The 12195-nt window shown below is 36.7% G+C and overlaps 1 protein-coding gene across 2 annotated transcripts; it reads left to right on the forward strand.

The window, feature by feature from the left end:
- The first annotated feature begins 4966 nt into the window (after nucleotides 1-4966).
- LOC137083756 (uncharacterized) lies at nucleotides 4967-10598 on the forward strand. 2 transcript variants are annotated; one of them, XM_067449692.1, is made up of 8 exons: nucleotides 4967-5093; nucleotides 5850-6179; nucleotides 6270-6572; nucleotides 6682-6750; nucleotides 6860-6994; nucleotides 9463-9507; nucleotides 9590-9649; nucleotides 10153-10598. In XM_067449692.1, exons 1-8 carry the CDS (start codon nucleotides 5027-5029, stop codon nucleotides 10221-10223), a joined length of 1080 nt encoding a protein of 359 aa, XP_067305793.1. In that variant the 5' UTR covers nucleotides 4967-5026; the 3' UTR covers nucleotides 10224-10598. The 2 variants fall into 2 exon arrangements, with proteins under 2 accessions (XP_067305793.1, XP_067305794.1); XM_067449693.1 differs by having other exon boundaries at nucleotides 9593-9649.
- The last annotated feature ends 1597 nt before the right edge of the window (nucleotides 10599-12195 follow it).

Below are 12195 nucleotides of genomic sequence, written 5' to 3' on the forward strand. Positions count from 1 at the left end.
TAATCCAGAGATGCCCAAACTAGGGCCCGCGGGCCAAAGTTGGCCCGTGGTAACCTTTGATTTGGCCCACCGAGGTCCGAGAGAGAGAGCCTACATTTTGAAATGATAAACGCTCAAACATTATAATAAGCATGCATGTTTATTATCCGTCAGTGAAACAACTCACTGCAGCCTGTAAAACAATTAAACAATTATCAGTAAATAATGGTAACCCAAAGAGTATAAGAAAATTAATTATTAGTTAAAAAAAGATTTGTAGATAGATTCCTAGCCTTTTCCCCCTTAAAGATGCGTCCTATGCCGGTCTGCGCTTTGAGATGAATGTGGGACATGAGCTGGATAGACACCTTTTCTAATATCTTTGTCTTCATGATGTTGCAAAGCAACACTTGTTGTAAAAGGGCTGAAGAGTGAATTTTATCTTCCACAGGGCCAAGACATTTAGGCTATGTTTGAGTATGCACCGCTAGAAAAAGCGAAAGTAAAACCGCTGGGTGCACGTGAACTGCGCTATTCAAATAAACTTGACGCGCCTCAAGTCTAATAACAAGCACAAACATAAAATTTAATAAAATAAAATTTGTCAAAAGGTATTCGTCCTACAGTCTTTACCATAGATGTGAATGGGTATAATATACTTAATTATACGCAAACGAAAGGAAGAAGCATATTTTCCTGTGAAAATGCGAGTGAAGATTTGAGAAAAGAAACCAGATGTCCATCAAATCGGGTGACCAAAACGCAAAACAGAATTAAAAAGCTTGCAGATCTTAAATTGGGCTCAGCCCACCTCTCTCATCCAGGGCTGCAATGTTACATCTGCGAATTTATTTCCTTTTTAAACAAAGTTTTGTGCTATTACTCCTGTGGTAATATTCACGTAAAACAGCATTCACATACCAAACACTGGGTTAATGACGAAGATAGAGCTTTAAGTAGAAAATATTTTTTATGTAAAGAGATAAATTAGAATAAAAAGTGCACAACTCTTCTTAAGTGGAAGAAAGCTACCTTTTTTCCCCATCACGTGGAAACTTGTGCGGGTGAGTCCTTATTTGGGTTAATACAATAATGAAATTATAGTTTTTAAGTAGAAAATAGTATTTATGTAAAGAGATATAATTTACTATACTCTGTATTTTATCTTTTTATAAAAATAAAAATAAACGACGATATCATCGTCCATTGCGATGTTTTACTGTAAACATTGTCAACTGCCAATTTAGGGGATATCGCCCAACCCTATTTGCAAACAGTCTGTTCCTTTTTTTAAAGAGTAAAATATCCGTCAACATTATGAATCTGGATCATTTTGTATTTGACATTGAACCGTATTTTACATTGAACACTTGGGGATTGTTGCCCATTTAATTGGTCATTAAAATGCAACACTTTACAAATAAAACTGCATTAGTTAATCAGATTACATTTGTTTTATATTTATTGTAAACATTATGAAATGAATAAACCCATAGCAACTTTAATGTAGGCCTAATACAGTTTGATTTATGATTTTTTTTTAAATTACTTTCGGCCCACGTCTCTCAATCAAGTTTGATTTTTGGCCCTGCATAGGAAAAAGTTTGGGCACCCCTGCTCTAATCTCTTGAAGTCTTTGGCTTTCCAAACCTCACTCACAAATGATCTTTCCTCAAATAAGCTCACACACATTGCTCATCCCTGCTTTAGGGTGAAAAATCAATGTTACATCCTGTTTGTCATTTATATATATATATATCACATGGTCCTAAGTATTCAGACCCTTTGCTAAGTATTTAGTAAAAGCACCCTTTTGATCTAATACAGCCATGAGTCTTTTTGAGAAAGATGCAACAAGTTTTTCACACATGGTTTTGGGGATCCTCTGCCATTCCTCCTTGCAGATCCTCTCCAGTTCTGTCAGGTTGGATGGTAAACGTTACGGTAAAAGCCACTCCTTAGTTATTTTAGCTGTGTGCTTAGGGTCATTGTCTTGTTGGAAGGGGGACCTTCGGACCAGTCTGAGGTCTTGAGCACTCTGGGGAAAGTTTTCGTTCAGGATATCCCTGTACTTGACCACATTCAAAAACACCCCCACAGCATGATGCTGCCACCACCATGCTTTACTTTTGGGACTGTATTGGACAGGTGATGAGCAGTGCCTGTTTTTTTCCACACATACTGCTTAGAATTAAGGCCAAAAAGTTATATCTTGGTCTCATCAGACCAGAGATTCTTATTTCTTAAAATCTTGGAGTCCTTTAGGTGTTTTTTAGCAAACTCCATGCAGGCTTTCATGTGCCTTGCACTGTGGAGAGACTTCCGTCGGGCCACTCTGCCATAAAGCCCCGACTGGTGGAGGGCTGCAGTGATGCTCTCCCATCTCCCGACTGCATCTCTGGAGCTCAGCCACAGTGATCTTTGAGTTCTTCTTTACCTCTAAACAAAAATGTCAACATTCTGTGTTTTTCTGTCAATATGGGGTGCTGCGTGTACATTAATGAGAAATAAAACCAATGCAATATAACAAATAGTGAAAAATGTAAGGGGGAGTGAATACTTTCCATACCCACTGTGTGTGTGTGTGTGTGTGTGTGTGTGTGTGTGTGTGTGTGTGTGTGTGTGTGTGTGTGTGTGTGTGTGTGTGTGTGTGTGTGTGTGTGTGTGTGTGTGTGTGTGTGTGTGTGTGTGTGTGTGTGTGTGTATGTGTGTGTGCCTACTGTTTGAATTGATTCATTATCAGGAGGAAGATCTAGCATGCCGAGATTCAGCTCTGGAATCATCAGTGCCAGCCTTGAGGATGATGATGATGATGGATTGTATGATCATTCCAGCCTAACCTCCATCCTCACCAAGAGCAATTTGCAGACAAGTTGCTGCTGAAGCCGAGAGATGAATCTTATCTGTGGAATGGGTGTGAATGAGAGCTGTTGATTAAATGCATACAAGAAAAATAATTGGTCCTTCATTCCTGGATACAGAGTAACTCTAAAATAAATAATAGTTACTGAATCTCCAACTTTTCTTGTTTCCTCCCTTGAGCTTTAACTGCTACGCCACATTAACTAAAATAATAACAATCATTATTCAATAAAGTCTGAAGTGAAACTCTTTTCAGTATAAATCAATAAAATTGGGAAATTACTTGTAACTTTAAGGAACCTGATATTTTCAATGTTTCAGGTGTGGCTTTATTATTCATCTAAATTACTTTCACTATCAGATAATAGAAATTGTAACAAACTCATAGCTGACTCAAATGTAGGCATTTGTAATGTGTGCAAAATTGCACGTCTCTGACATTTTTCCAGATTACATTTCCTACTTCCTAAAAGAACTCAGAAATTAGAACCTCGAACAGAAAAACCAAGTGATGAGAACTGAAGAACTGAAAGAAACAGTGCTCAAAATGAACAAACTAACTAACAAAATATCCACAGGTGTATAACATACAGAGAAGCCAAAGTTAACTGGTTCATTTACACAACAACAGCATTTTGGGGCCTGAAAATGCAACCTTTGAAAATGATACCTTCATTATCTCTATATAAACAACAACAAAAAAATCTGTTAAAAAGTGACACCATGCACATGTGTATTACATGTTTACACATGCACATTACATGTTTGCAGGGTGTTTCTTGACAAACCGACATCTCTAACTACTGGACTGGCAGGCATGATATAGCCTTAGTAATATAGATTTGTGTGCACGATATCATTTTGACAATGTTGTCATCGGTTTTGGTTTTAATTACATTGTGTAAACATACTTGAAACACAGAAAACTGAACTAAACAGGAAAAACCCAGCCAAACAGACATGAAACACAGATCACCCGTGACATCGCCCCCATCAAAATGCACGTCCTCCAGCCTTATTAATAACACAAAAAGTCCAACAGAGGAGGACGGGAGGGGCTTAGATGAGGGACGCTGGGCAGGCAAAGAAGATGAGTATGTAGAATTGGCACTTTGACGAGTGGATTCCACTTTACTGAGACTGAATCCCCACTCCTAGTCACAAGCATGTCAGCTGCCCTGTCTGTGTTCATGTTGTCTCCCACCCTTGTACCCATCATTAAACTCCTTCTTGCCCACGATACTCGCGGCTAATTAGATTTGCTGCCGCTAGGGTGCGTCTAGATTTCTAGGCTAGCGGGTTTTTGCTTCACAAATGCTTTACTGCACAACCCAGTTGTAACGAGTGGTCTTTTCAGTCAAAGTTGCTCTTCTATCAGCTTGAATCAGTGACCATTCTCTGACCTCTAGCATCAACAATGCATTTTCCCCCACAGTACTGTTGCATACTTGACCACATACCAGGACTGTTGCATACCTGGAACACACCACTAAATGCATTGAAGCAACTGCGATGTGATTGGTTGATTAGATAATTGCATTAATGAGAAATTTAACAGGTGTTCCTAATCCTTTAGGTATGTGTTTGTGTGTGTGTGTGTGTGTGTGTGTGTGTGTGTGTGTGTGTGTGTGTGTGTGTGTGTGTGTGTGTGTGTGTGTGTGTGTGTGTGTGTGTGTGTGTGTGTGTGTGTGTGTGAGCCTGTTTATGTGGTTTATGAGGACACAAATTTGTATAACTACATGGGTATTACACTGGTATTACACTATAAATGTGGTTTATGAGGACATATCAAAGGTCCTCATAATTCAAATAGCTTTAAAAACATACTAAATGATGTTTTTTTGAGAAAGTAAAAATGCAGAATGTTTCCTGTGATGGGTAGGTTTAGGTTTAGGGGCAGTGTAAGGGGATAGAAAATATGGTTTGTACAGTATAAAAACCATTACGCCTATGGAGAGTCCCTGTAAACCACATAGACCAACATGTGTGTGTGTGTGTGTGTATTTATATATATGAAAACTGCCACAGTTCAGACAGAATCTCACTGAAGGGCTTCATTAGCACAGGATTCAATATTATTCACTTCTGCATTAAATTTAGAGCAACTGAAAACAACTCAACGGAAGTGAAATGATGTGGTCTTTGCTCATATAGACTTCAGCTGTCCTGCAGAGAGCATCTGTATATGATGAGGAGTTTTCAGCCTTCATATCTCCAACTTCTGTATCTTCTAATATCATTAGAATTCAAAGGTAAGTTATTATCATTATATGTCATTATATGAAGTCAAATTCCTTTAACCAACATAGAAACAAGAGATATACATAATATCAATGTACTTTGGGTGTGAAAAGGCAGCAGGTGTGACGCATATTATCAGTGTCATTCATAGGCAACATGATAGCTACTTATTTGGATATTTTTGTTGATCTCAGTTCTCATTTTGTTGTGCTAACAAACAACTTCTTTTCTAGCTAGTATGTAAAATTTTAAAGCAAGAAAGTGTTTTACTGATGACAGTCTTTTTTATTCAAACATTGTTTGGTGTGCAAAGACTTATCCAAACAATATATCTATATAAAAGTAAATGGTAACACTCCATAAGTTAACATTAGTTAAGGCATTATCTAACATTAACAATGAGTTAATGTTACAGTATTTTTATGTCACAGTATATATTCATGTTTGTTAAAGAGAGTTGATACAAATACATCTGTTTGCATAAAGTAAAATTATACACCCTTTTGATTTTAATAAGGTATTGGTACGTTTTTAAATTATCATATACTAATATTAATAAATGCTTTAAACGTTTTTTTCATTGTTGCTTCATTTTAACTGTTAATGTAACCATCTTGTTACCAAGTCGATTTATACATTTTTATACACTGGAAATCAAAAGGATCATTTCAGAAAATGACATTTTTTACTATAAACCCTGTGCTAGTTTCCTATCCATGTTTCAGTTCTCTCAGGATGTCTCATTTCTCTGTTTAATTTCCCTTTAGCTCATACAGAGAGAGCTTGCAAGCAGGACCATCAGTTAAACATAAACTATGTTCAGGGTGACAATATGTCTATTTCTTGTCTAACCACAACCCACCCGCTGGAGACTCTGACAGTGAAACTACGCAGAACCGACCCGGATACAGACATCCTAAAGTATTCAGAAACTTCTCCAACATCAGAACATCAGAGATGGTCTGTGAGAAATGATGCTGGAAATGTGACACTTGATCTGAAAGACATCAGGTTATCTGATGATGGCCTTTATGACTGTCAGGTCTACAATGGTTCGGACTGCCTTAAAGCTACTCAGTTTAACCTAAAGGTCATAAGTAAGAATGCAATTTTTTCAACCAAGCTAATAATCATCACTGGAGAGCCATATACATAATATTATAACACTACTGTCTCTCTGGTTTCAGAGTGTGAAAAATTGGACTCTGTTCATGCGACTCCAAATACGTCAGTGTTGCTGCCGTGCCACAAACATCCACTGCAAAACAGCACTGATCAAGTTACGTGGAAAATCGTTATTGGTCACCAATCAGTAGAGATAAGCAAATATCACACTCCGCACAAATCACCAAACAAGCCTCTGTATGAGAGAGCGAGAATACAAGCAAACGGATCTCTGCTTATAAGGGATGCAGTGATAGCTGATGGATCATGGTATCAGTGCCGAGTGAGTGAAACAGCCTGCTATGAGGTGAAGCTGATCATGAAAGGTGTGTTTGTTTTTTAAACCAATATTTTATCATTTAATCTCAATATTACTCAGGCAAAAGTGCTGCTGTTCCAAATTTCAGAGCCACACTAACATTTATATCAATATAGATGTGATTCTATCTCATTCGACACCAAAGTTGGAAACACTTCCAACAGCTTGTCCTACCTACCACACAGGTAAGACAAGCATTTAGTATGTGTGTGTATGTGCATGTCCATGTTTCTGATCAAAATAATCTAATAAATTGACTGATAATTAAAATGCTTTTTTTGGTGCCACCCTCAGCTGACAGTGCAGCAGTGACCACTAATCTGACCGCAGTAGTGATGGCCACAATAGTGTCTCTGTGTGTCCTCATATCGCTGATCATCTGTCTGATTCGTTATTTCAAAAAACGAAGGAGAAAAATCAACAACCAAAGTAAGTCTACAACTGTAGTTCTGAAATGTTTAAAACTCTGAGGACCCTGTAAAGGGTCGTAAATGACATCATCATGTATTTACTTTCCATTTTAAATGTGTGTGGAGGAGCTATGATGTCATATGTGGTACCATTTGAAAGCAGGTTCCTAGAGCACACAGGGCCTGAGTTACACACTTTCAGAAATAAATGTATGGGGGGGGGGGGTCAAAAAGCGCTAAGGTTATTACAGCTTACACAACATATACTTACATGTTTATCACTTTTAGCAGTGTTTTATACAACCCCAAATCAGAAAAAGTTGGGACAGTTTGGAAAACGCAAATAAAAAAAAGAAAGTAGTGATTTCTAAATTTACTTTGACTTGTATTTTATTGCAGACAATATGAACACAAAATATTTCATGTTTTGTCTGGTCAACTTCATGTCATTTGTAAATATGCATCCTTTCCTGTCATTCAGACCTGCAACACATTTAAAAAAAAGTTGGGACAGGAGCAATATAGGGCTAGTACTGAGGTAAAAGGGTTAAATAATGATGTGATTTGAAACAGGTGATCTCAACAGGTGATTGAAATTATGATTTGGTACAAAAGCAGCATCCAAGAAAGATCTAATCCTTTAGGAGCAAAGATGGGCCGAGGATCGTCAGTTTGCCAACAAATATGTGAGAAAATTATTGAAATGTTTAAAAACAATGTTCCTCAAAGAAAGATTGGAAGAGATTTGGATATTTCACATTCAACAGTGCATAACATAATTACAAGATTCAAGGAATCTGGAGGAATTTCAGTGCGTAAAGGACAAGGCCGCAAGCCTAAACTGAACAACCGTGATCTCCGATCCCTCAGGCGGCACTGCATCAAGAATCGTCATTCATCTATAAGCGATATCACCACATGGGCTCAGGACTACTTTGGCAAACCTTTGTCAAGTACCACAATACGCAGTTACATCCACAAATGCCAGTTAAAACTGTACTGTGCCAGAAGGAAGCCTTATGTTAACAGTGTCCAGAAGCGCCGTCGACTTCTCTGGGCTCGGAGGCATCTGGGATGGACCATCACACAGTGGAAATGTGTACTGTGGTCAGATGAATCAGTATTTCAGGTATTTTTTGGAAGGAATGGACGCCGTGTGCTCCGGACCAAAGAAGAAATGGATCATCCAGACTGTTACCAGCAACAAATCCAAAAGCCAGGATCTGTCATGGTATGGGGTTGTGTCAGTGCCCTTGGCAAAGGTAACTTGCACTTCTGTGAAGGCACCATTAATGCTGAAAAGTACATAGAGATTTTGGAGCATAATATGCTGCCTTCAAGAAGATATCTTTTCCAGGGACGTCCATGCATATTTCAACAAGACAATGCAAAACCACATTCTGCACACATTACAAAGTCCTGGCTGCGGAGGAAGAGGGTACAGGTACTTGACTGACCTGCCTGCAGTCCCGACCTGTCTCCAATAGAGAATGTGTGGCGCATTTTGAAGCGCAAAATGCGACAACGAAGACCCCGTACTGTTACCCACCTTAAGACTTGTTTGCAAGAAGAATGGGACAAAATTACACCTGAAACACTTCCTCACTTGGTGTCTTCAGTCCCTAAACGTCTTTTAAGTGTTGTGAAAAGGAATGGCAACATTACAAAGTGGTAAATGCTTTACTGTCCCAACGTTTTTTGAAATGTGTTGCAGGTCTAAATGACAGAAAAGGATGCATATTTACAAATGACATGAAGTTGACCAGACAAAACATGAAATATTTTGTGTTCATATTGTCTGCAATGAAATACAAGTCAAAGTAATTTTAGAAATCACTTCTTTTTTATTTTATTTGCACATTCCATACTGTCCCAACTTTTTCTGATTTGGGGTTGTAACTTCAAAGGGTTTCCTGTAAAATGACACCAAAATTTTGAACCTAGATCACTGTATGTGTGAATGGGAAGCTTTTCAATTTGGGTAGGCCAAATCCAGGCGGAAATCCCAAAAAATGGCCCTGAGTGTAAGAGGTTAACACTGTTGAATTGTCAATGTCATAGTAATGGCTTATTAAAGAAGAAAGGAATTGATGACAGTTATTGTCATCAGAACATGGTGTATTTGTGTATATTAAATTTCCTGTTATGTATTTACCCTTGACTAGCTGAACAGTTATTCAAACAGAAACCAGAATCAGCTACAGAGCAAACCCTCAAACATTTGTTTTGCAGATGTTTTACTTCGAATTTGTGATTTTAAAAGTACATGTTGCTTTTGCAATTGTAAGATATTAGAGTAGGCCTATATGTCAGTAAAGAAAAGTTAAATGGTAAATAAGGATTTAGGGGATTTTAAGTCTTCTGGGTGTGATACAATAAGATAAATGTTTTCCGCATGTTAGAAAGAAACACATAAAATATTGTAACTTTTATGTTAGTAGTAGAAGTTGATAAAATGGTAAAGTATCTCTTTTTGTCCTTTTGTAGAAATAAACTGCCGGTTCTCTGTATATTATTCCCACATTGCAGAAGGTAGGTGACATTCTTTGTAAAATGTTTAGAAGACAAAGTTGAGCTAAACAAAGTTGAGCTTTTTTTCTTTGCTTTTTCCTAGCAGGGTTTGATGTCCCATTGTATTCTTTAGTGGAACAAAACACAGAAACCATGACCACCTGTAAGTTACCGCAAAGCATTATTAATATAATTCATTGTATATGAAAAAAGTGTAAAATGAAAATTTGTTAACAGACAATTTGTTAATGTGTTCACCCAAAAATGAAAATTGGCAGAGTCATAAGTCATCCTAGGTATACATGACATTCTTCTTGCAGACGGATAAAATTGGAGTTATATTAAAAAATGCCCTGACTTGTTTAAAAAAAGAATGTCATATACACCTATGATGACTTGAGGGTGTGTAAATCATGGGCTAATTTTCATTTTTGGGTGAACTATCCCTTTAACAGTAACATCAAATTGGGTTGGACTTCATTACATTGCATGCTACACTAAAAACATGACCTTTTTGAATGGATGAAAATAAACATCAGTTTGATTAAACACTATTTACAGAGAATTTGCAAATGTCAAAATTTTTCAAACAATGCATTAACTATTTTTTTCTTCCATAATGGCAGTTGGTGTCAAAATTAATTTCTGATCTTTATCTCCCAACAGTTGGTGCCAAACAAACAGAAGCTGCATATAAACCAGATCACACATATGAATTTTGTACTGCAACTGAGTAATTGCATGGCATAATTATAAAAAAGGGGAAAATCTGTCATTCAAAAAATGTTCTGGGTGACACTTATGAGACTCCCAGCTAAGCTGTTGAGATTTTATTTGAATGTTTTTTAATCCTCTAATGTGAATCTAACATGTTGTCACGAGTTTTGAAATCCTTAGTTCTTTCAAATCAGCTTAAAGATAGTCAAAACAACTACCAGCCTTTTTTTTATCATGGCAGACTGTCTATAACTGATTTGTTTTGTGAGGGACAGTCATAGCATGATACAAACTGATGACTTGATATCTGAGAATCTGATGCAAGACTTAGACATACACTATAGATTCCAGTCTCATCATAGCAGCTGTTTTTTTTTTTTTTTTACATAAATGCATCAAATACATTAAACACATTTAACAATTAACAATACACAGTGGTTGCGTTCATTTCTTGTGTAAAGCTTATTGTGGTTTTCCATGTCATCCATCAATGTTGCATTATTATTTTTATTGATCTTTCTTAAGAAATCTTGACAGGTTGCACTTTAAGATTTCCTCATTGCATTCAATTGAAACCATATTTGGTACACAACTAGAAAAAAAAAAACAGATCATAAATTACTTATAACTATATTACAACTAGATTATAACTACACATACAAAAGCACTGCATTAAATTCTGGATCTTTTTGTATTTTACAAAGAGGAGTAAAAATCCACACCCTACACATGCACAAACACACAGCGTATAGTATCACTGATCCATCCCAACAATGGAAAATATTGCTTAATACCAACTGTCATACTATTTACACATTGCTAAAACTATTTTTAAAAGGAAGGGTCGGGTTTGTGAGTTTAACGCATATTTTCATGAATGACGTAGTATTATGAAATAACTTTTTTCCATGTATAATTTAACAAATAAAACAATTTCAATTTAAATACAACTAAAGCCATGGACAGAAGACCTTGTCACATTTAGACAATATTCACACCATTGGAAGTGCTATAAACGAAATCAAGTGTCCAATTGTACTTTTAGTAAGTCTTTAGGAGCTGTGGTTGCCTTTTCCAGACATACTGTATTTAAAGGGATAGTTCACCCACTAATGAAAATGTGATGTTTATCCGCTTACTCCCAGAGCACCCAAGATATAGGTGACTTTGTTTCTTCAGTAGAACACAACCTTAGATTTTTAACTCCTACCGTTGGAGTCTGTCAGTCGTATGATGCATGTGAACGGTATCACATGACAGTTCGAGAACATGCACAAAAAAACATGCACATACAAATCCATATTAAACCCTGCAGCTCGTGACAACACATTGATGTCTTAAGACACGAAACGATCAGTTTGTGCGAGAAACCGAACAGTATTTATTTTATTTTTTTTACCTCTAATAAACCACTATGTCCAACAGCCTTCCGGTGTGAGGTCAATGCACACAATGCCCTGGGGGTAAACAGATACAATTTTCATTTTTTGGCTGAACTATCCCTTTAAGAGATTACAATTTTAATGTGTTTGAATTTTTTGAAACTACAAGGTGCTTGCTATAATTTTATCATTTCTATAATATCTACTTTAGCTATCAGTTGTTCACTATACAAAATCAAGGTAAAATTGATGACATTTTAAAATAGTCCCCTAAACAACATAAGTGATCAAGTGTTGCCTTGAAAACTTCAGTACCAAGTTTTCTATAGTTGTTAATTATTAGGCTATATGACTGAAGCTTTTCCCTCTTTAGTATTATGTTGCATGTTTGGGCTAAAACAGCTTAGTTTAATACCAGTTGTGACTTGTCTGGACCATGATGATGTAAACTTGTTAAATATGTCAGTGTGCATCCAATAATTGTAGAGTGACACATAAAATTATATAGGGATTTAGGTGAATGATGACTATTACTACATGAGTCGGATTACCTCATTTGAGCTTGACTCTGTGCTCTATAATATATTATAAATGTTTTACTTAAAATGTT

This window comes from Pseudorasbora parva, chromosome 7 (assembly GCF_024679245.1).
Source record: "Pseudorasbora parva isolate DD20220531a chromosome 7, ASM2467924v1, whole genome shotgun sequence".
Classification (NCBI taxonomy): Eukaryota; Metazoa; Chordata; class Actinopteri; order Cypriniformes; family Gobionidae; genus Pseudorasbora; species Pseudorasbora parva.